The 26,033-nt window shown below is 37.8% G+C and overlaps 2 protein-coding genes across 2 annotated transcripts; both read right to left on the bottom strand.

The window, feature by feature from the left end:
- Nucleotides 1-407: 407 nt before the first annotated feature.
- Nucleotides 408-3,188, bottom strand: LOC102708053 (wall-associated receptor kinase 2-like). The gene is made up of 3 exons (XM_006653243.1): nt 2,387-3,188; nt 1,779-1,919; nt 408-1,591 (listed from the first exon to the last, which is right to left on the bottom strand). The coding sequence occupies exons 1-3, from the start codon at nt 3,186-3,188 to the stop codon at nt 408-410; spliced, it is 2,127 nt and encodes a 708-aa protein (XP_006653306.1).
- Nucleotides 3,189-20,972: 17,784 nt separating this feature from the next.
- LOC102708614 (wall-associated receptor kinase 2-like) lies at nt 20,973-25,110 on the bottom strand. Its single transcript, XM_006653245.2, has 3 exons — nt 24,231-25,110; nt 22,528-22,692; nt 20,973-22,346 (listed from the first exon to the last, which is right to left on the bottom strand). The coding sequence occupies exons 1-3, from the start codon at nt 25,108-25,110 to the stop codon at nt 21,169-21,171; spliced, it is 2,223 nt and encodes a 740-aa protein (XP_006653308.2). The 3' UTR covers nt 20,973-21,168.
- Nucleotides 25,111-26,033: the final 923 nt, after the last annotated feature.

Raw genomic sequence — 26,033 nt, forward strand, 5'->3', positions numbered from 1 at the left:
CAGGCCGAACAGGGGCTTGTCTTGATTCTTTTAATAGGCCTCCATAGTAACCATGTAGTCGTAAACAAATTACCATATCATGAATAACACTAGGATGCCTGGTCACAAAATGCTGTGCTAGGTCAATATAGGGTAGTGTCTCATGCAGTTCTCCAATGAAGCACATCTACAATAATGCGCAAGATATATTGGAATAGAATTATTCAGATAAATCAGAGTATTTACCCTTTGTTAATACCAGTAATAACCACCCATACCTTGGTGTGCACAAAGTTTTCAAAGGGACATTCTAATTAACAATATTAAATTCGACGATTATATAGAATGGACATGCATAAGGCAAATATTATTGGCCTATGGATATAAGACCTCGCAATGGGACAACAAGAGCAATGGTACTTGTTGGATCATCTAGCAAATTCTATGCTCAGTGTGGACACCCTCCGAAGACTGTCATAACCAGTCGATGATTTGCCTATAAAATACTCCGATGTGTCTGCAGTTAAATGTGATAGTGCCAATGAACTAATACATGTAAGTACCCCACCGTCTTGTTGTACTTGTCTTGCCATTCGTTGCAGTTCCTCTGCAACCATGCTCATTGTTGGTCTGCTCTCACTAGTCATTGATATGCACTGGCTTGCAAGCCTTGCTAGATTACCTATCAATTTTGTGTTATCTTCATGCAATATTTCAGGGTCTATGAGCTCAAGAAAGAGACCATCTTTCATGGCCTCTTGAAATACTAATGTGAGGCTGACCTTGCGTGTTGACAATGGCGTTCGACGAGTTAAGAGCTCAAGAAGAACAACCCCAAAACTGTAAACATCACTCTTGTCCGTGAGCTGAAATTTCAATAGGTACTCTGGATCTAGATAGCCTATTGTCCCCTTCACCACGTTGTCATTTTCATCCGCTCGGCTAATTTTAGAGCACCCAAAATCGGAAATCTTTGGGATAAAATTGTTGCTAAGGAGTATGTTGGAGGACTTGACATCCCCATGTAAGATAGGGTGCTCCAGTGAGTGTAGATATGCAAATGCTTCCGCAGACTCAGCAGCAACCTTTAGGCGGATCTCCAGTGTTCTGATGGATGGATCATTTTGGATGTGGATTAGATAGTATAATGTCTTATTTGGCACAAATTCATAGACTAGAACCGGAGCTTCAAACTGCAGACAACAACCAAGAAGCTTGACAATGTTTTCATGATTAACCCGAGAAAGTATGAGGAGCTCCTGTGTAAATTCTGTTCTACTGTTCTCATCAAATCCCTTGCACACCTTGATTGCAACAGGGTTGTTTACTTGATCAAGATTATACCCTTTAAAAACAGTACCCTGACCTCCTTCACCGATGATTAACATCTTGCAAAAGCTTTTTGTGGCCAACTCAATTTCGTCTCGGTCATACAACTTAAATGAAATGTTGATCTCTGCATTCATCATATTTGTTAATAGTGCGCCTCCATGTAGATGAAAATACTCATCCCTCTTTATCAAGAGGTCTTGTCTTTTGGTTCGTTGTTTGTACTTGATCCATTCTATCCCTAATAAAGTTGTTAGAGCGACCAAAAGAGATGCACAAATTCCTGCCAACCAGAGGAAGACAATAATTTTCAACTCATTCATATCAATCGACAATTAGTCCATCGCATGTTAAAATGAATCAGTATGCAACACCTCGAAATATAATCAATTATAATCATGAAATTCATAATTTCATATTTTATTTAAATGTATATAAATACAGAAAATGATTAAAAATTTTGGGTGTACCAATAGCTAGCCCTTTGTCGCATGGTCCCTTGTAGGGATTGCCTCTTGTACCAAACGGGCAAGTACAATTGTACCCTCCATATTTATTTTTGCATTTTCCGTGGCAAGGGTATGTATTTGGTTCCTCACACTCGTCAATATCTGCAAAACAAATATAGGTGATAATAGGAAATGGAATTCATTGATACTATGTTAAACAAAACTGGCAATTTAGTGGATTGCAAAGATAAATTATATACAACTGTCTCTTTTACACCTACGGGTAGGTACGATAGCTTTTATAATTATTTACTTCTTCCGTTCCAAAACAAATGGAGTATCTAACGTACCCTATACCCCTACACCCATCTATGCCCTTTTTTGGTGCCAAGTCCAAAAAACCAAGCCCAAAACATATTAATAGAGGGAATATAGTCTTTTTACCTATCTTCTTATTACCCATTCCTGATTTGGAAACATGGTATTGGTGTTCACATCCTTTAATTAAATCACACGCTGATATGCGCGTGTCCCAATGCTATGGGTGTTTTGCACCATCTAATAACTAATCTGAAATTGACTTGCTTAATAATGCCTAAAACGATGCATGAGATTTATATGCACTTTACCTTGGCAGCTGCCGGGATCTTCTGGCCTCAAGTAAGGATTTCCATGGAATCCTCGGGAGCAGGTGCAAATGTAGCCTGGTCCGTTGCGCGAGTTCACGCACACGCTGTTTCCGCTGACGCATGAGTAATTGGGCCTATCTTGCGCTACCTCGCACGTCTCGTTGCCGATGGCCCAATCCACAAGCAGCGGCGCCCGCCCGCCGTAATGATCGTTGAACGCCGAAGTAGTAGAGTAGTTTGCGGAGAAGTTGAAGCTCGACGTCTCCAAAAGTGCCGCGTAGCTGCAACGGCTTGTCTTGTAGATCTGCGTGGTGTTGAAGCCTGAACTAAACGTGACCCAGTAGTACTGGAGCCCCTTGGGGATGGCTGTCTGGCAGCAACCTATCCCGGAGCAGACACCGTCGACGAGCCTCTCGGGGTGTTCCTGGCATGTGGCCACGCACCCGGTTGTCAGTGTGCCGTTGACACTGAGGTAGGCGAGCGTTCGGCACCCGATGGCGGTGAACTTGTTGCCGGAGTCGGAGAGTCGGTATGGAGTGTCCGTCAAATTGATCGACCAACCCGTGCCGTTCATCCCACGAGAGGTACTGTTGTAGCAGTAGTTGGCTATGGGCATCCTCATTCGGGCCTGACCTTCAAGCAGCGAGATGTTGAGCAGCTCCACGGTGATGTAATACGGTTTTCTGCCGTCCTCTGTGGTGTTGCAGGTGAGCTCGAAGCCCCGCATGGCGCAGCGAGGCTCTAGACCGAACGGGTATGGAATCTCTACGCCTCCGCAGCTTCTCACGCATCCGTCTGCCATGGCGGCCGGACATACCGCAATCACTACGCACAGACCTATTATTAGGACTGCTAGAATGTTGAACGATGGCGCCATGGAGCACGATTTGTGAATAATCTCTATGTGATCGATGTGTTCTGGGCGATCTTTGTTTGGCGTAAGGTAGCTAGCTATATATGCATAAGGAATTATAGGGCAATACAGTATATTAGTGGTAAGAGTATTTCCGTAGACTCGTAGTTTTATCTTTTCGCTTCTGCTTATAAGTTATAAGCTAAAATTTAAATTCTTAATCCTAAATTTGATGTTAATTTTACGAGTTTTTTAATCGTAGTTTATTTTTTAGTCTTTGCTTTTAAATCGATATGAATATATATATATATATATATAAGTTTTATGCACAAATTATTTTTCGCTTGTAAATATATCATTTTGATTTTTGTCTAAAAAAACCAATTAAACAAACAAACATCTAAGAAGACGATCCAATCCACGAGCGAAGATTCTAATTCTACCGATTCTGCCTTGACTTGGACTTCTTCCAAATCCATGCATGTCTAGCGTTAGGCATCACAATCCTTGGGACACCAGACCTTAATGGTACTACCGGGGTATGTAATGATTCGATCAGCTACTCATAAAACAAGCAGGAGTCTTTGTTCTTACTCGTAGTTCAGACGACTTAAATCGTACTATTACATACGTATGTCCGCTAAAAGGCTTGATTTTCTTTATAAATTTCTTTGTGATACAATTTTAGAAATAAATCCCGTAAATACTTAAGCTATGTTCTTTTCTTCAAATTATTATCAGCTTTTTTTTCTTGTCTTTACATGCATGCTTCGTAGCATTATAAACGGTGTTTTTTTTTTCCAAAAGTTTCTTTATAGGGATTAATCATTTCACCTTTCTGAAGTAGATTTTTAATTTTATATATAGTAGTTAATTCTATTATTTATACCATTAAATAGCTATAAAAAAATAAAAAGGTACACACTTTATGTTTTATCCAGAAAGAATTGAAATTCTCAATCATGGGCTGAACCCTTATTTTTAAATTTGGGATTAGACCTAAACAAAGTTTATAGCGCACCGTCATTATGTTTCGAGCGTTGTTGGTTTCGTTAGATTTTAATTAACGGTTTAAGAGAAACCCTAGAAATATTACCCCAATCATATTTGAAAACTAGCATAGAATATTCTTTTCTTTAATTTGAGATCTATGGAGGCATAACCTGCTGTTCATCGCAAAATAAAAGTTCTAGAGAATTTTATGTAGATGTTTTAAGTGATATCATTTTTTCTCTTCCTGCATGGTAATTGACATGTTATGTATAAAACAATATATACAGGAGACCATTGAGTTCATGCTGTTGTTTTTATATGAATATTGTTGATGCTTGTTCTGCTCTATGTTCCATACAAATTATGGGTGGTTTGTTCTGGTTAAATAATTCATGTTTCATGTGATCATCGATGTGCAATTTAGTTCTTTATTCATGTTTCTATAGATAAGCATTGACACTATTTACTTGGCTTTACCGTAAATGCTAAGAACATATTCATGATTGTTCGAGATGAAAACTACTATTTCAGTTTATGAATATACACGATGGAAACTACTCTAGTTGAACTCGTGCGTTTGTTTCAAATAAAATAAAATAAAATACCTTTCGTTTAACAAAAGATCTTTGTGTTTGGTTCAAAGAAAAGAAATATGTTTTATTAATTCTTTATTCACTAAATGTGTTGCTTCTATTATTTTAAGTTTCATATTGTACTTGCTAAGTATGTCTATCCTTGTGTTTTTTAGGTTGTTAATATAAAATGAGACCAGTATACATGGGCGGTAATGGATCATTGTTTACCCACATCTAGCTGAATACAATTTAAACCACAGTTTTATTATCATAATGTTATTTAGTCTATGTCGTGATTTGGGCTTGTAATATTATTTTGGCATATCTTAGCGTATACGTTGATCTTATGGTTCTAGTTATGGATTGAACGATGTGTATGTTACTATTATTTATTTCTCATACAACAGTCTGTGGTGGATATTGCTATTTACATAGGAGACATTGCTGAAATTTCTAATTTATTTAGTGGTTAGTGGTTTTTGAGTATGTTTTAAGGTAGCACTCCTGGTATGTCGATATCTAGGGCATTATAGTTGGTATCAGAATGTCGTTATATCTTTGAGAATTGAATTGAATTACAAGAGTAAAGATTGAGTTTTTTATCTCTATTTTAGCTGGATTATGAAATAAAAGTATTGTTTAGGTTGTTAACTAACTTTCGTTTGCATTTGTAAGTTAGTGCAAGGTGCATGCTAAATATTTTAATTGAAGAAATAATAACAATAATCAACGATCACGATTAAATAGAAGCTATTACCTCCTATAGGGGTAAGATAGAGCACCATAAGACACCTAATATATTGGCACTAGTGTTGTTTTTTAAGAAGAGTCGGCACAAGAAAAAGCTTAGACAGCCGAACCAAACTAAACCGATCAAGGAGAGGAAAATATCTTGAAGTCATTTCTCCTTCGTCTCCCCCTCTCATTCAACATAGTTAGGCTGCGTTCGGTATAAGTTATCTTATATAGTGCGGGAAACGTAGTAATAGATTAGTACATGATTAATTAATTATTTAATTATAAAAAAATTAAAAATAGATTAATATGATTTTTTAATAACTTTCATATAGAAAATTTTTACAAAAAACACACCGTTTAACCGTTCGAAAAGTATGCGCACGAGAGGCTCCCCCACTTATATCTTAGATTCTTTGTCTTTCCACAATCAATATAGGACTATTCAACAGTTATTCGGGTCGAACTAACAGGCAAGCTATGACCTCATTTTATAAATATGGGTCATTGAATTTATTTTTAATTGTTTTCATGTTATCTTTCTAATTCCCGCTTTAAATAGAAACACACGGAAAAAATAAGGAAAAGAAAGAGGAGGCCACCACACGCACACCCTAAAACCCTAGCAGCCACCCATGACAGTGTGCGTGCGTTGCTGCTGCCGTGTTCTGCAGCTACAGTGAGAAGACAACAAAGAACACAAAGAGAGGAGGAAAGTAGGAATAAGGGAAGAGAAGGAATTGGAGATTTTTGGTGGTTCCTAAAAATTCATGATTTTTGTCCCAATCTTGAGTTCTTCTCTGCAAGAGTAAATTTATTTTTGTTCATGGAAATTTAATTTTCAAAAATAAATCAGTTTGATCACCGGTCGCATGAATTGAAATTCTCGATTATGGGTTGAACCCATATTTTTAAATCTAGAATTAGATCATCGAGATCTAGATTAGACAATCTAAACAAAGTTTATAGTCACTGTCATTATCTTTTAAGCGCCACTAGTTTCGTTCGATTCCGATAAACAGTTTAGGTAAAACCCTAGAAATAGTACCGCAATCAGATTTGAAAACTAGTATAGAATTTTATTTTGTTTAATCCGAGATCTACAAAGGCATGACCTAATATTCATGGTAAAATAAAAGTTCTAGATAATTATATGTAGATGTCCTAATTGATATCTTTTTTCGCTGTTTGCTGGTTTATAGGGACCACTATGGCCGCGTTCGTCCAATGGTGGTAAGTTAACTTATCCCGGTGAGAAAACATAGTAATATAGTAGTACATAACTAATTAATTATTAATTATTAAAAAATATAAAATAGGTTAATATGATTTTTGAAAACAACTTTCCTATAGAATATTTTTTGCAAAATATACACCGTTTAGTAGTTCAGAAAACATGCGTGTAGGAAACGAGTGAGTTAAGTTAACTTACACCCTAGACGAACGCGATTCTTTTCTACTCCATGTTACATGCTAATCACAGGTGATTTGTTCTGGTTAAATAATTTATGTACCATGGGAGCCGTCGACGTGCAATCTAATTCTTTATTCAAGTTTCCTTGGGTAAGCACTGCCATTGTTTAGTCGGCTTTAATGGTAAATGCTAAGGATGTATTTATGAGGATATGGGATGAAAACAACTATTTCAGTTTATGAATATCCGGGATGGACAATACTCTTGTTAAACTCGTGAGTTTGTTAAAAAATTGAATTTGGTTAGAAAATATGTATTTATTAATTTTTATTCGCTAAATATTCTGCTTATATATATTTTTTTGTTTCATATTGTACTTGCTAAGTACGTATATCCTCACTCTTGTTTTTTTGGTTGTTAATATAAAATGAGATCAGTATGCATAGGCGGGTAATAGACCGTTGTTTACGCACATCTAGCCAAACACAATTTAAACCGCAGTTTTAGTACCACAATATTATTGAGTCTATGTCGTGATTTGGTCTTGTAATATTCTTTTGGCCATTTCTTAGCATATACGTTGACCTTATGGTGCTAGTTGTGGATTGAACAACGTGGATGTTACTATTATTTGTTTCTCATACAACTGCTGTATATCCCTATTTACATATCAGAACTCGCAGTAAATCTGTGGAAAATGAATTGAATTATAAGAGTAAAGATTGAATTTTTTAATATCTAGTTAACTAACTTGCATTTGCGTTTGTATTAAATAACATAACAAAATTTCACGCACTTCTACACAATAGGATTTGTGTTTGGGGTCCTCATTTTATTTATGCTTCCGTTATTTTTATTTATTTATTTGATTGCTTTGTTTAATGTTTAATGTTGTACTTGGTAAGTATGTCTAACCTTACGTGTGTTTTTTTATTGTTAATATATATAAAATGAGACCAATATTCATTGGTGGGTAATGAACCATTGTTTACCCACATCTAGCCGAATACAATTTAAACCATAGTTTTAGTACCACAATATTATTTAGTTTATGTCGTGATTTGGTCCTGTAATACTATTTTGGCTATATCTTAGCTTATACGTAGACCTTATGGTGCTAGTTGTGGATTGAACGATATGTATGTTGCTATTATTTGTTTGTCATACAACTTCCATTCATGAATATCCCTATATTTTACATAGGAGACTTTTCTAAAATTTCTAATTATTTAGGGGTTAGTGATTTTTTTAGTATGTTTTAGTGTACAACTCCTTGTACGTCGATATCTAGGGCAGTGCAGTTGGTATCAGAACTGCGGTATATCTGTTGGAATTGAATTAAATTACAAGAGTAAAGATTGAGTTTTTTAATCTCTATTTTGGTTAGGTTATAAAGTAAAAGTATTATTTCAGTTGTTTACTAACTTTCATTTGCGTTTGTATTAATTAACTTAACAAAATTCACGCACTTGTGCACAATACGATTTGGGTTTGGGGTCGTCATTTTATCTATGCTTCCGTTTGTTTTTTTTATTTTATTTGTTTTTTGCTTGCTTTGTCTAGCGGTGGAAATATGATTGTTGACTAATTCTTTGTCGTTGTGGTTTGGTCGTATCATGCCTAGGAGGATTATTACGTGTAGGTAACCATTGCATGCAGGCAACACTTCGCAATCACAGCGATATACGGTCTCACGCGCATCAGTTAATTACCTGTAGCAGTCATCGGTGTCTGATCGTGGTGATCCTACGCACGATGTATGATGCATATATCAAGTCCTGCACGGTGCTGCTGAGTGCTGACAAGTCCTGATCGAGAATGCTTTCAAAACGTAACATGGAAAACAACACCATTTTCCACGATTTGCACTGCCATATATTTCAACTAACGAAGACAAGGTGGTTTCTGCGCTACGGTTTGCCATAGGAGAACATAGTTGCTGGCTTGCCCTTGCAACGGATAGTCAGTAGCTGCGCCCATTCAACGGCCAATCGGCATGGGATAAGCTTGATCGCTTCTTCAGCGCACTAATATATGAAAAATCCCGCACTTTAATTTCCACATCAAACTGTCAGTTGAGTCTTGTGTACTGGCTGATAACGACTTCATCTGAATCCAATGAGCATGAGAGTGCTGTAAAGGTTAAACATAGTTTTAGAATTGAGTAACATTTAATTAGTAAAGTATTCTTAGTAGCTTTCTCTTAGAGGGTCCGAAAAATGGTATTTTAAACCTTGAGAAGACTCTGAGAACCACGCACATAACGTAGATTCTGACAAGGATTGAAATATTGGAATTGTAAATTGTGTTCATTTCAGAAGGCTACGCCAGGGAAACCTCTTAACGGCAGAATTTGGCATTGACGGCTATTAAGGGGTTAATGCTGGATCGGATGAATATGACATTTGGATGAAGTCGATTGGTAAGGAAATCGGATAAGGAGAAAGAGGAGATCGGCTGATGGAATTCGAATTGGACAGAAAGTAAGAATTGGATTCGGACAAAAGTCAGTGTACAAGATGGAATCGACTGGAAGGGAACGGACAATGTAAAACAGGATAGTTTGGCATCAATAAAACCTTACTTTTTGTTGACGTCAAAAGTTAACTGTTGATGTGTCACAAACAATAGCCTAGGAGTCACGTCTTAGAATGCTCTAATGCAGGATCTAAATTCTTAGAAAACTAGATGTGCCAGTAGGTTTGATCCTGTAACTGATAAGATATGAAAAAGACATGAAAAAATGTTAAACCCAAAGACTCTATCGGCCAGGAAGTCGATATCGCTTCAGGACCCTAGCTGATACGTTAAAGCAATCAATTTTACAGGAATTTAATGATATAATATAAAAATACCTTATCGGTTGAATTGTGAGGTGGATAATTGCTAAATAGTTCAACCAACTAACCTCTCTTGAAAGATCGGACTCAACCGAGATAGTTTCAAGATTAATAATCAGCCTATCGGACTGATTTAGTATTTATTTCACATGCAGTTAGCAGCTGATAGGGCGCGACGTGAATTAAACATGGTAAAACTAGATTACTAGACTAATCGTCAGCATAAGACAATAGTAAATAACTACATGTATGCTCACATTAAACCTATAAGCTTAGTAAGCAAGCCAATAGACTACCTAAGATAATGTGGGCTACAACTTCAGCGATAAGATCATGTGAATACTCAATCTAATATATAAACATGAATCTGACTAACCAGATTGATCGGACTAAACTGAGCCAGAATCAACCAAGCAAAACTCATATTGACATATTCAATAAAGCGCTCATACAATCTTGTCGAGAACCTATTGTACTTTAAACCAATAAATAGATCAAAACAACAACAAGCCTCAGGTGAACCGTCGAACAGACTAGATAGAGGGTCGAACTAAATAAAGGCAGTTCTATTTAGCCGATGCGACGAGTTGACAATCACGAACTACATTGCGAAGCTCAGAAACCTCACGCCGAGAGCTCGCTCCTGTCAAAAGTTTGGCAATGTGCCGAAAGATGTATTTATCGTATGATTATTGATTATTTACAAAACCGTAAGGTGTTGTATTTATACCCCTAAAACTAACTAAAATTGGATACGGAATCGTATCTATTATCTAACTTATTACACACGAACTCTATCCATTTCCCGAATCTATTTGCATGTTTCCAGGCCCAATCGGACTCTTCTCCTAATCCGAGCCAATTCTTATCGACTCTATCTGAGTTGCTTTCCAATTGCTTCTTATCCGTTCTGTTATTGTTCCTGATTTTCCCTCCAACGACTATTTCAAAATTCTGGTTAACACTTTTGAACCAAAATTTAAACAATCATATAAAATTTAACCATATTATATTTGTTGAAATTCATTCATAGTTTCAATTACCGGTAGAAAATACCGAAGCTTTTAGTGATTCTTACTTGTGCCCACTATAAATGTGAGTTGGGCGAAAGAGAAGAGAGACTAGACACCCCTATTCCCAATACTCCAAAAAGGGTTTTCTACGACCAGTTAAAACATATTTTCATAGGCGGGTGGGTTGCCACATGTGAAGACACATCTTGACAGACGGTGTAGCTCTCTCGCCACCTGAAAAGACTATATTTGTAGGTGTTAACTGTGAAATTTTGATAGGCGTTAGTATTTTGACCATGGATTGGTTGTGGTACAATCGAAATTCGATGCGATTAGGAAGGTTTCCATAAATGGCACTTACAATTTCCTAACTGCTAATGTATAGGTTTGGAAGCTGATATATATATGCGGGAAGGTATTGATATAGAAGTTTGATGGTTTCCAAATCAGACTCTTGTACAACTTCCTTAGGTTTGTTAATTCTTTTTCTTTATTAATGTAGATTTCTGACTTGTTGCCTATAACTGGAATTGGACTCATTTTCCCCAAGGGTACAAAAATTTCTACCCTAAGTTTTGCAAAGGAAAAATCAATATCAATATAATTTCGGCGTATCACTATCCAAGGTTCTAACTTTCGTTGAAGCAAGCTCTCCGCTAGGCTACATTGGTTAAGTTCACCTTGAGTGCGTGAGTAAGTTGTTGACAAATGGTAGTTGTGTTGGTGAGATAAAGACTTTCGTGGTTCAGTCCAATATTTTGATAGATCTTGTACAACTTCTGGTTATCATCTCATTCTCAATTCGAATAATTCTTATATCTTTGATCTCTTTGGTTAATTGGCGTGCAATCTTATAGATTAGATTAAGATTTTCTTAGTTCAATCCAATAGTTTGATCAAAAAATATGTTTGTACACACCAATTTGTCTAGTATGATCTAAGTTGTAGTTGTCTCTTGAATTGTACTGATCAATCATTTTTAGTATTTTAATTTAGTTTGATAATTATTGTTTGTTATTCTTAATCTTATACTGTTTCGGTTAGGTTGATCAAACAATATTTATCAGACTACTTTATCTTACTCACTGTTTCATCAGAGTTTTAGCTGATAAATTGTCATGTTACTGTGTGCTCTAAGCCATCGGCTCGTGAGATGGATAGCCAAATATAGACCGGTAGGCTGGTAGAACAGAGGAGTTGAAGCAGACACTATTATGGCTTTTGTAGACATACGAAGTAAGATTCTTCTTCGCTTCCGTGCAGTTGGGGGGCGGACCAGATAGCCTAATCAAGCACCATAGGCGCTTGGCCACCATAGGTGTTTTAAAACTCCATTGGTGAAGTCAGGTAGGTAGTCGAGAAGGAGAAGTTGGACGGTTCCATGAGAACCACGTAGCTGCAGGGTGTCGCGTTGCAGATCCTTGACTGTTCATGGTGTCGTCGAACCATACCTGGTTGAACCGTACATGGATGGCGCTGGTCAGGTCACCTTGCAGGCAGGAGGAAACGCAGCTGCTCATGTTGTTGTTCACACGCATCATTTAATTGGTTGCCGAGGTAGAGCAGTGTCCGGCAGCCCATGACCGTGAACTTGTTGGAGTCGGAGAGCATAGACGGCGTGCTAGTCAGATCGAACTGCCATATTCTCTAGTTAATGGAAATACTGGCTTTGCTTCAAAAGAAGATACATAGATTATCTTTCATGTTCTCTAGTTGTTTCTGCCTTGGTATTTACTTGAGCGAGAGGAACTATGCAAAGTAACTACTAGAGCAAGCAACTTACTAGAGTGCTGCACTAATGGAGCTATATATTTAGGGGTCCACCTATTGATCAAATGTTTAAAAATTTTAATTTTATCAATCAAATCCGGTCATTTCTATTGAATGATAATTTGAAGGCATGCATACAAGTCCAAAATCTTAAACACGCCCTTCCCTCAACCACCGCATGCATTGCACGTGTATTTGACAGAAAAACAAAAAATCAAACGTTTAATCAATAGTAAAAGTGATATATTTAACACGCATGAGTGCATGAAAAATTTATCGAAAAGTTTACTTGTGGGCCAAAATTTTTTATTTTCTGAGGGGTCGTTACTGCCACAAAACGCCTTAATTCCTATACCCTGTGAGAGAATGCCTGGTAACTTATCCATCTCATACTCTATCTTAAAAATAAATATAAATGTTAAAGGGTAAAAGAATATGGTATAGCACTTACTCCAATACATCCTGTATTTTTAGCTCCATATGTGGAGAGAAAAACTGTAAATTTAAAGTTTATCTCTCTTTACTCCAAATACCAAATGTGATGCAACATTATTTATGAGTAGTATATGCTCAAGAAAATTGGTAGTTGATGCATATTAACAAAATACAGTTATGTGTGATGTGAATAATGTAATATAAAAAATCTACTGGAATACAACCAAATATGAATAAGAATTTTTTTAGACCGTTATTCAACTAGAAATATAGAAGATCAAATTTAAATGAGGTGCTGCACATGCTGCTAGTGTCGATCAGACAAAAGAGAGAGAAAAAAAAGTATCCCACACCTCAACCCGCATGCATGCCGCTCGAACAGATCAACATCAGCACTAGCTGCTGAGAGCCTGAGACTATATTACTGTCGATTCATGAAAAAAGCTGCACTGACGTACAAGTAATATTGTTCTTAATAAAAACCCAGCATTAATGTTCCCTACACCAGCGTTGGTTTTTAAGATGAATAGGCACAAGAAGAAACTGAGGAAGCAGAACCAAACTAAACCATTAAAGGAGAGCAAAATATTTTTTCCGACAATTTTAACGTCCTTAAAAAATACTTCTAAATACCAAAATTTATCTCAAGTTACATAGTAACTGGAGGCATCAAATTTTACGTAAACCGACAATGACCTCAGGTTATATTTCACTGGTTCAATCTATCGGACAACAGGTGTAATACCGTTTAAAAGATAGAAGATTTCATATCTACGACAAAACCCTTGGTATAATTTGTCTCTTCATGTTATTTTCAAAATTTTAAAATGTTAACACCTCCATGCTAAAATGTACTAACCCTGTTTCACAATATAAAATATTCTAGTATAATGTGAATTCTTGACCCAGCTAGTGAACATTTTCTTAAAATAACACACTAGCACAGCATTAGAGGTATAAAGTGTAAATTTGTGAAACAAATATAGTTTTCCAAATTTTTAATAGAAAGCATATGAATAAAGATATTTCTATTTCTGGACAGGTGGTTTTCCCATAGCTGGTTTGGCTTGCAAGCTAGCTCATTATGTCTAACGAGTTGTACCCCTTACAGTCTATGTTGAATATATAAGCACATAACGATTTAATTTATTCTAGAAATAAATCATGATATTAACCATATAAATTATAAATTATGATACTCAGATCATACGATCTACACATGTAAACTAGACAGTAAAATATAAACAGTCCGTATACAAAAGGCATGGCAAACACGTACCGAGTGTTCTGATATTGTTGTTGATCGTGTTGAAGAGAAACCGCACAAACTAGAGGAATGACGGGTGGTGTTGGATGTTGTCGACGACGCGCAACCCTCGAGTGTAGAGGTAGATGAACCTTCATGGAAGACTAGTGAGCTATCACGTAAGGCGCTGCCCAAAAACCTTATTGCCGCTTTCTCCAGGTGCAGGACGTTAAAGGCAAAGGTTCCTAAGACCTGCTCTCCCGATCATCGGTGCATGCTAACGAGTGGGATGGAGTAGACTACGAGCGACGGAGTAGTACAGAGGAGGAGGCAAAAACCTTGATTGTTTTTTCGTGTTATGCGACTATGTGGGACCGATCCTAAACCGAATCCAAGCGTCCCTCGAATCACATAACTGCCGAGAAAGTTCAGTTACGCGCAAAATGATACAGAAACAGAACTTCGATTAATTATACAAATCAAATAGTTTTTCATACAACTCCAGACTAGGCTAAAACACACGCAATGGGTCTACAACGTTCCACTTTACAAACAAAAGACGCAACTCTACACCACAAGAACAGCCTAAGCATAGAGTTGACCTAAAAGTCAAAGTCTTTGTCTTCGCCCAACTCCTAAGGTTTCTCAAACACTTCGGCTTCATCTGTAACTTTTTCTTGATCAACTGGAGCTAAAAGTATGCGAAATTGAGTACTCAAGTACTCTACCAGCCAAGCAGGGCAAAAAAAATAAAAAGTAATGCATATTTATCAAAGGAGGAAACTACTTCAACTCTTTAACCTTACTAGTTGTTTACAAATAAACCCAATCAATAACCCGTAATTATAATCAAAATATAACCATCATTTTATGTCATTCACTAGTCATCTTAAACATCATTCCAACTCTATCTTTTGCCACCACTCTATATTCACGCATAGACATATATCAATTAATCGGAAGCACGACATATTTGAATACCAAACGACTCTGCAGCATCTACCCAGCTTTACCCACACGATACCTACAGCTAGCCAAGTTGTGGATAACATAACACAATATTGTCCCACGCTTATCAAAGATCTTCCTAGCAGGGTAAAGGATTTTGTGGCTGTTGACCCCATCTCGAATGTAGAGGGGCTGTGTTCTAACTGGTCATAACTTTCACCCACTATTGTGCCATCTTGGAGGCACATCAGCTCCTCTAGACCACACTAGGTTCACGTAGTGCCCTGGGCACATGCAGCACCCTCACTCATACAATTCTCACAACACTCATTGACCAGTACACACCTAATACCGATATATTGCCATATACACTCAAAGGTTGCATATCATCAACTCACTAGAGCAGCATATGCTATATATGGCCGAATATTTTGATCATGTGGATGGGAGTAAATTAAGTTACTTATACTGGCATAAGGTTATTAAGGCCTTGCAGCTTTTTAAATAAGCCATATAACATCCATGCTTTCACATAAAATAACGATAACCATGTATATATTTTGCTTTAACAATAATCATCTGGTTTGAACTAGGATTATGAACGCTTAACATGCACAATATCAAGGTATATATGGCAATATGTAAACAATAGAGTAAATGGGTAATTTCAGATGATAATTTAATTAATTAACAGATGCAAGCTAAATATGTACTTCAAGGTAAGTACGAGTATCCAAAATATGACCTAGCTCCAAATTAGGTTCAAATATGATCAAAAGAATGCTTAGGTTGACTTTGGGGCTGGCATAGTCGTCCGAGGCTTCGGCCCTATCACTCCAACGTTGTAAGCGTTGGCAGCGAACTCCGATCCGGCTCCTTCTGGATATGTGATGACATAGTCTATCGATACATAAATAAAATAAAATAAAATAATTAACTCCAAATAAAATACCGAAACATAGAAAGTGCAGAAAAAAGGTGAAAAAAATGCTAGAATGATTTTTTGGATTTTTGGGATTTTATCGGTCACAAACCCTAGGAGTTAAAAGGAGTCTAGAGAAAGTTTCAGAATTGAAATTGGAGATCAAATGATGGGATAAATTGATTTGGGGTGAAAAGGCTATCTTTGGAATTATTTTTAAATAGGAATTTGTGTTCTTCTCTTTATTTCTCTTTCTTCTTCTTTCTCTCTTTCTTTCTCTGTCATTCACAGAGAAGGCAGCCGGCAGGGGAGGAGGCGCCGGCAGCGGGAGGGACCGGTTCTGGCCATGGGGCACCGGATCTGTGACCTAGGGGCCCGATCAACCCCGTCCAGTGAGGCGGCGGTGGTTCTGGCCGTAGGCAGAGTGGATTCAGGGGAGTGGGGGAGATGGTGAGACGGACAAACGGATGGAGCAGGGAGATGGATGGATGGATGGATGGCGGCGGTAAGCTTGAGCTCTAACTCAGAAGCTTGAGCAGTGGGAGGTAAAAATCAGGTTTTGCTTGGAAATTGACTGGGTTAATGATAGTGAATGGATGTACGATGCTAGGGTGGGAGAAGGTGGTGCGTGGGCGGTGGCAGTGAAGGGATGACGACCGACCGACGGAAAGATCTGCAGAAGGGAACTGGGGATGGTGGAGAGATGGGCTGGCTCGGGCCGACTCGATCTTTGTCTGGTTTGGGCCAAAAGAGAAAATTAAAGAAAAACGGGTTGGTAACGGATCGAAAAAGAAAAAATGGGAGAATTTTAGGAAGGGACGTAGCGGATTCATCCATAAATGGGAGAATTTTGGGAAGGGATTTGCACTTTTGAAAGAGAAAAAATAAAAACGACGAAAGAAAAAGAACGGAAAGAACGAACGACTTTTAAAAACCAAACAAAACGAAAAACTTGACACACGAATGTTTAAACTTTACCACAAATTAAAATGGTTTTAAAACTTAGTAAAATTTTAGCGGTGTTACAACGATGAGATGATGACTCGGTATATATAAAGATAACAGATCGCGTGATATCTCTATTTCACGTAAGCTTAAGTTATCCAAACTCCACACCACTTAAAACATGGTTGCGTTGATGAGAACCCAGTTTTGATGGATCACTCACGCACATGTCATGTACACACTTCTGGCGAGACAAGTAAGCACGTGTTCTACCTCTTCTCTACACCACACATGTCTCAAATGGTTAGGGTACTCTCCCCTTGTAAGGAGGTCTCCCTCTCCCAGAATAAACAATATGGTACTAAACTTTCTCATATGACATGCCATAAGTTGTATTTTCGTGATTTTTTAAAGATTTAATCTTCGTATGGACTAAGACCCATATATTAATTCAGCAGCCTAGTCCAGCTTGTTAGCAATCCTGAACAAGCCGAGGCAAGCTCACCGAAACATAGCGAGCTACCTATCACACGTATTTGTCTTTAGCAGGCTGTAAACTTTTTTTTGTCTTTGCTACTTTAAGGTAGCAACCAGAATAAAGATGTTCGACCGATTTTTTCCCTTGGCTGAACATGAGTGGAATCCCTTTGGCTAATTTTAATACACTAGTGAAAACTCAGAGTAAACACCGTATTCCTGGTAAAAGAAATAGTGGATAAAAAAACAATCTGATGTGATATGATTAATGTGTTGTTTGCCACACGGACCATTTCAAAAAAAGCAATTTTATATTTCTTGAGGAGGTACCAAGAGGTACCAAAATTTTAATGTAAAATTTTGATACCTCTTGATACCTAGATACTAATAGATACCAAATTTTACATTAAAATTTTGGTATCTCACGGTATCTCTCACATTACCTATTACCTATTTATTACCTATTTAAGTACCGTAAAATTATTCTTTCGGAAAAGATGGTAGAGCAGACTTAACAGACGCGTCGATGATTTGAAGACTTTGAAGTCAGTCGTCGTCGTCGTTGCATCTAACCTTGGTCCGAATAGCGTTAAACATCACGCACAGGAATCCATTGATGCACATCCAAGGGGATGACTGTGTGGCGTGAAAAAAAACCAAATGATATGGTTGCAAATAAAAAATAATTTATGTATTAAACTATTATTTATGTATTTTTAAAGATCTAAAAATCAAGACGGTAAAATAAACTTATGTGTAAAACCTTAAAATTAACTCTAAATTTAAAATTTAAAATTTAAATTTTAGTTTATAAGTATAAACACAAATGAAAAGATATGGCTATTCGCAGCAAAGTACCATGACAATCGTCCCTTGTGCTCCATCATTTTCTCAATGTGCAGTGACTCTTCTTTTTTATCAAAAGTCATGTCTGTACAGTATAGCTTCGACTAAACCTGCAAAATTAGAGTACCACGTGAATTGATATCGAGTGACTGATACTGATAGCCAACCTTTACACCGCTGTCCACAGTACGAGCTGAAAGCAATCACTCTCCTAGCAGTTAAGGGCTAAATCCTGAGTTAATTAAAAATGTATCATTCAAAACTAGACTAAATTGGGGTAAAATTAAAAATCTTATAGCCATTAAGGTTTTTCATTACATAGTGTTCACAATTTTGATTTGATACTTATGTTAAATTTTGTATTATCAAATAATTTGGTTGTTTTGAAAGGGAGTTATTCAGATTACAATTAATTGTCGAATGATTGTAATGTCAATAGAATTCATAAATGCATATGTTCAAGGACTATTGCTTACTGATAATTGAAGTAGAAATTAATGGCAATATGACTCAATCAATATTTACATTCATGAAGGCATGGTAGAGGCGACTTGTTCTTGAGATGATTAACTAGGTTGGAGAAAGAATGGTTCATAACGATGTGATTGGTGTAGACAAGTCACCCAAAATACATGGAACAGATGCCTTTCTACTATTGTGACGTGACTTACATGTCATGGTCGCTTACGACATCAACTCTGACCAGACAGTTCCGAATATTCACCTCGCACGACTATAGTTCTCGCACGACTATAGTTCGTCTTGGACGAATAATGTCGTAGGTCTCGTTTAGCTCCCAAAAATTTTCACTCAAAAGCATCCCATTAAATTTTTGGACATCTAAATAAAGTATTAAACATGAATAAATTGAAAAACTAATTGTACAGTTATGTGAGAAATCGTGAGATGAATCTTTTGAGTCTAATTAGTACATAATTAGCCATAAGTGCTACAGTAACCCACATGCGCTAATGACAGATTACTTAGGCTCAAAAGATTCGTCTCGCAGTTTCCATGTCAGCCGTAAAATTTGTTTTTTCATTCTTGTCCGAAAACCCCTTCCGATATCCAGTCAAACGTCTGATATGATACGCAAAAATTTTTATTTCACCAACTAAACACCCCCACGATCAAGGGTGGACCTACCATGAAAACAACGAGCCCTGACTAACCATCACTAGAAACCATTAAGAACCTGTTTGGATACCGGGACTTTTGTTTAAGTCAATGTCACATTAAATGTTTGGACACTAATCAGAAGTATTAAATATAGACTATTAATAAAACTCATCTCATACTCTCGACTATTTCGCGAGATGAATCTATTGAGCCTAATTAGTACATGATTAGCGAATATGATGCTATAGTAAACATTTACTAATCGAGACTTAATTAAGCTTAAAAAATTTGTTTAATGAAATACTCTTTATTTATGCAATTAGTTTTGTTATCAGTCTATATTTAATATTTCTAATTAACGTCTAAACATCCTCAAGGGACTACCAAAAAAGTCCTTAGATCCAAACAGTTCCTAAATCATTCTGAAATTTTATGCTAAAATTCAATAAAAAAAAAGAGGTTGAAACAATTCGTATCCCCTAATATCATTTATTGGATCTACTACTCATAGCGATCATCAATGTCCGTCTGTCCCCTTGTTTACCCCTGATCAACGGTGGTGGGTGCTGACAAATCTTGAGAATGCTTTGCAGCTTTCAAAATATCAGAGAAGCGATTATTGTACGAATAGGTAGATAGATGGCGAGGATGCCAAACACAATAAACAAGAGCTTGGTACCTTGGGCTTAGCATTATAAGACTTTTTAGCCTTGTCTAAATTTATTAATTAATGAACGTATATAATTTATATATGTCCAAATTTATTACCATCTATATAAATCTAACCAATGCTAGAAAATCTTATATTATGAAACGAAGGAGTAACTACCACCGCTAATTATTTTATCGGAATTGCCAACTAGTGGAAGACGGAATTTTGACCTCAAAACTATCCATTTAGAGCATTTTTTTCATCCTTGAGTAGGTATCATAAGATACCACTGTTTTCTATGTAAATTTGGTATCTTCTAAGATACCAAGAGCTACCAAATTTTATATAGAAAACAGTGGTACATTCTAATACCTTTTCAAAGACGGTAAAATTGCTTATCCATCTATGGATTGTTGGACCATTTTAAGGTTCATATTTATTTAATAGGATATGATACATCCAGCGGATATACATAAATATCGATGTGAGACTTAGGTTTTACGATCACTTAGAATTGGATGGACTCAAGTAAACTGTGCGTACGATGACAATACTAGCCAACTGGCAATGCCAACTTTGCTACCATCATGTCCAGATTCATGCGAGATGGTGAGGAAACAGTTAATTAGTCAGTCTTGAGCTCAGAATGTCATGCACGTGCGTGAATTTCCCAAGCCAACTGCGCCATGTTCTTTATCAATTAGTTATATATACATTAAATCTAAAAGTAATCCGTAATTACTTCCAACTACACTACAGCTATATTTGAAAGTTTTTAGCAAAACACTCTTTGTATAGCTATTTTCTATTTTATTACAATTCTACTAGTCATTACTTCTATGACACACTTAAATGCTACAGTACTATCCTGCTTTACAAGCTCTAGTACACAGTGACAAGTTCTTTCACCTCTACTTGGGAATAACACTGTACCCAACACACACCTACAAACGACACGAGGGACTGATCGATCCATCAAGATAACAAACTATGTATCAATCATCTCGCGAATTCTATGCTCAACACAGCTTTCTTCTCGAGACTATAAACCCCGCTAGTCTTAGTGTCACCATACCACGTGGACGTTGTGGCCCCCATCTCCATAAAGCTTATGTCCTCAAGAACCAGTGGCGGCTGTGGGCATCGCTGCACTTCATCTTCTGCTGCTAGCCGCCGGAGCTCCGCCGCCACTAGTGTCATCGCCGGCCTTGTTGCACCTGGCACAACAAGGCATTGAGCTGCTAGCACCGCTGTCCGATTGATCACCCTCATGCTAGCTTCATCGACTATTTCGCTGTCAAGGAGTTCAACGAGTGTGCCATCCGCCATGGCCTCCTGGAACATCAAGGTCAAGCTTTTCCTTTCTTTTGACAGTGGCCTCTTACCAGTTAGGAGCTCGAGAAGAACGACACCGAAGCTGTACACGTCATTCTTGGCCGTGAGCTGGTACTCCACTAGGTAGTCCGGGTCAATGTACCCTGGTGTGCCTTTGGCAATAGCTTGAGTTTTCTCATCGATCGTGGAACACCCAAAGTCGGACACCTTCGCAACCAGTCCCTCGGCGAGAAGGATGTTGGCTGGCTTGACATCGCCGTGGAGTACCGGGTGCGGCAAGGAGTGGAGATGCGCGAGCGCATCGGCGGACTCCGCGGCGATTCTTAGGCGAGTTCCGAGAGTGACATGGTACCTCCTACTCCGCTGGAGGTCTAGCAGCTCCTGCAGCGTCTTGTTCTGCACGAACTCGTATACAAGCATTGGCGCCTCGAACTGGAGGCAGCAGCCGCGCAGCTTGACGATGTTGGGATGGTCGACGCGGCAAAGGATGACCAGTTCCTGCATGAATTCCATCTTCCTGCTCTCGTCAATCTCCTTGCACCTTTTGATTGCAGCGGCATCTCCGTCTAGCACCGCCCTGTAGACGGTCCCCTGCCCTCCTTCCCCGACGATGTGCACCTTGCTGAAGTTATTTGTGGCAGCCTCGATCTCTTGTCTGCTGTATAGGGTGAACCCAGCGTTGCCCTCTGCTTTCATCATTTCCAGGAGAAGCTGGCCTCCATTCTGTTGAAAAAATTCGTCGTTTTGTCTTAGTAGAGCTTGTCTCTTTATGCTCCGTTTGTGCCGGATCACTTCCCATCCAAGGAAACCGAAGAGGCAAGATAGTATGATGGCAGCAGCACCTTGAGGGAGAGAGACAAAGCATTAGTTGAAAGGTTTTATGAATGTACCATCTATAGCTAGCTGTGTTTGACATGCATCGGTGCACTTGAAACACAATATAGGAAGTTAGGAACAGATGTTACAGATCAAGGAAACCATAAAGATGAGGCAACGTAGTGTTGGAATGATAAGTATACGTACCAATTGAAAGTTGTACCTTTGGCGTAAAAAACTTCTTTCGGCATCCTCCTGGAATAGAGTAATTTCCTCGGGTACCCGGAGGACAGAAACAATCAAATCCTCCAGGATTATTGCGGCATTCTCCAAAGCACGAGTAGTTCTCAGGATGTTCACATTCATCAATATCTACAATCAATTATATATATATATATATATATATATATATATATACATTTATACATTTATATATATTAGTTTTTTGAAATAGAAAAACTATAAGATACACAAAGCTAGAAAGGAAAAAACAGTTATTTTTTATATGGTTCCGGGTTGCTCCTTAGTCTGGTCTAGTAGTGAGAATACACAATAGGAAAATTATACATGGAAACAACGGATCCTAACAACTTTCAGAAGGGAGAAACACACACGAGGGGTATTTTTGTAAGTTGAGAGAGGGTATCGCCGGTTAATTATTTAGGCCTATATTTATATAAATTATAGAGAAGCGGATGCATTAGTTGCTTAGTTGCATCCTTATTTAAAGGTAGAATAAATAAAAAACCACAAAAACCCTGCTTATATGATGGTTGGATGTATCTGTTTGGACTTCTGTGCCTGGGCTACCGACAGAACTGAAATGTCATAGTCAACGTAGGAAATATTTTGGTACGAAAACTTGAAATTAGAATATATGTTTTCAAAATTCACAAGCTATCAAAAATTTGGGTCTAAAATTTTATTGTCGAATTCTGAAACCAGTTTATATATATTCTACTTCCTTCATCCCTAAGGCCCCCCGTGATTCAAAGGAATTTAATAGAAATTTTAGATAATTTTATTCCTATAGAAATTTTTCCTACAAAGCCTTTTGAATCAAAGGAATGAACCCTATGAAATTTCTATGGAATGCATCTTACTATACAAGTTTTGGAGGAAATTTAATAAGAGGTTGAACGTCATGGAAAAAAATCCTGAGTCTATATCTCTACTGAAATTTCTGTATTTTTTCTATGGTCCAATCAAACGGTAATTTCTACGTTTTTCCTATGTTTTACAATCCTCTGTTTTACACCTACATTCCTATCAGAATCCTACGTTTTTCCTATATTTTGCGATCCTCTGTTTTACACCTACATTCCAATCAGAATCCTATATTTTTTCTATTCTTCCGTTTTTTATTCCTGTGATTCAAAGGGGCCCTAAATGTTTGACGCTGTTGACTTTTTTTATACACGTTTGATCTTTCCTCTTATAAAAAAATTTACATAATTATTAATTATTTTTATATCATTTCGTGTATTGTTAAATATGTTTTTATGCATATATATAGCTTTACATATTTGACAATTTTTTTGAATAAGACGAATAGTCAAACGCGTATAAAAAAGTTAACGGTGTCAAATATTTAGTGATGGAGGTAATACGTAATAAAGAATACAGTACATTCTAACACTACCTACTTTATATACTGTTTGTCGAGAATATATGCATATGAAATAATAAGGGTTTAAAAACTTGTAGCTAGGATATAGGATTATATATATGGGCAATTTATTATCACTGAGAAAATATCCGTAGGTACTAAAATTTACTATTAAAATTTAGGTAACTCAATATACAATATACAAAATAACCGGAGATACTAAATTTTACATTAAAAATTTAAAAATTTATTGTACCTCCTATTTTTTTTAAAAAAAGTAAAATTTCTGAATGATATTTACCTTGACAACCATCATGACCTTTAAGATAAGGATTGCCTTGGTATCCTTTGGAGCAGTTGCAGGTGTAGGCTTGTAGAACGGATGAGAAGCAGACACTGTCCTGGCTTTTGCAGGCATACGAAGTAAGATTCTTCTTCGCTTCTGTGCAGTTGGGGGCGGACCAGATAGCCCAATCAAGCACCACAGGCGCGCGGCCGTTATAGGTGTTGTTAAACTCCAATGGCGAAGTCAGGTAGGTGGTCGAGAAGGAGAAGTTGGACGATTCCATGAGCACCGCGTAGCTGCAAGGTGTCCGGTTGTAGACCCTCGACGTGACGTTCATGGTGTCGTCGAACCATACCTGGTAGAACTCCAGGCTATTTGGGATGGTTGTCTGGCAACAACCAATACCAGAGCAGGTGCCGTTGGTGGCGCTGCTCAGGTCACCTTGCATGCAGGAGGAGACGCAGCCGCTCATGTAGTTGTCCGCATCATCTCGGTTGCCGATGTAGGCTAGTGTCCGGCAGCCGATGACCGTGAACTTGTTGGTGTCGGAGAGCATGAACGGCGTGCTAGTCAGGTCCAGCTCCCATCTGGTGGAGTCCATTCCTTTGGAGGTGGTGTTGTAGCAGGAAGAGGATATGGCGTTCATCACCCGGATCTGCGCAGGCTGGAGGGAGATGCCGAGCACCTCGACATCTCCGTGGAACGGTATGCTGTTGTTGCAGTCGATCGCGAAGCCAGGAAGAGAGCAGTTGTCCGAACGGATGCCGAACGGGTAAGGGATGTCTAGGCCACCGCACTTGCTGTTCGGGCATTGCCCCTTCGTGCCGCCGGCAAGGAGCGCCGCAGCAAACGCTACGGTGAGACATAGGATTTCTAGCGCTCTATGGGAAGCCATGGATGTCATGAGCTGACCGTGTACATCCATGTGTACCTCCGTTCGACGAATGCTCGAATTATATGAAGAGACGAGCGGATCGGCTTGGTGGTTCCTACTTGGACAATAGCCATGCACAAAATTTTAACATATACGAGAAAGCGATAGATCCAACGACCTGGACAAAGTCTTCGCACAGGCTACACCCATTTCCCCTGGTATAAGCATTCCTGCAAAGATCAATATGTTGTTTTTCATATTAAAGAACATCCAACAGCCTTTTTTTAAATGCCCCTAGCTTTGCTTTTCTAGCTAGTGGTGCAAGAAGCTTCCGGTTTAAATCCTGTTGGAAATGTTCTCGTCATAATTCGTATAGTCGTTGGTTAAACGCCGAGTTTAATAAAACAATTTTTAGGTGAGCCGAAACTATATATGTTGTTTTATATGATCATTCCAACAAAATAATATATAGCAAGACTACTGTGTACCCCTTAGGATAACTACTTAAACTAGAAGCGATAATTGATCGATAATAGCAGGATAGTAAATAAAATATTTTAAATTTCAGCTTATAATTTTTAATTGTATATTTAGAAAATTTCACATATTCTAGTTGAGAAAAGCCGAACATTTTGAATTTGGTTAATAGTAAGCAAGGACGACTATTATATGTGCATTAATAGTCTACTAATTATTTGGTCACGGCAAGTCAATGCAAGGTCCATGCTAAATATTTTAATCGGAGAAATAATAACCAACGATCAGGATTGAACAGAAGCTATTACCTCTTAGGGGTAAGATAGAGCGCCATAAAACACCTAATATGTTGGCACTAATGTTGTTTTTTAAGAAGAATCGGCACAAGAAAAAGCCGAGACAGCCGAACCAAACTAAACCAATAAAACCAATAAAGTAGATGAAAATATGTTTAAGTCCATTCTCCT

The sequence above is a fragment of the Oryza brachyantha genome, chromosome 4, assembly GCF_000231095.2.
Source record: "Oryza brachyantha chromosome 4, ObraRS2, whole genome shotgun sequence".
Lineage (NCBI taxonomy): Eukaryota > Viridiplantae > Streptophyta > Magnoliopsida > Poales > Poaceae > Oryza > Oryza brachyantha.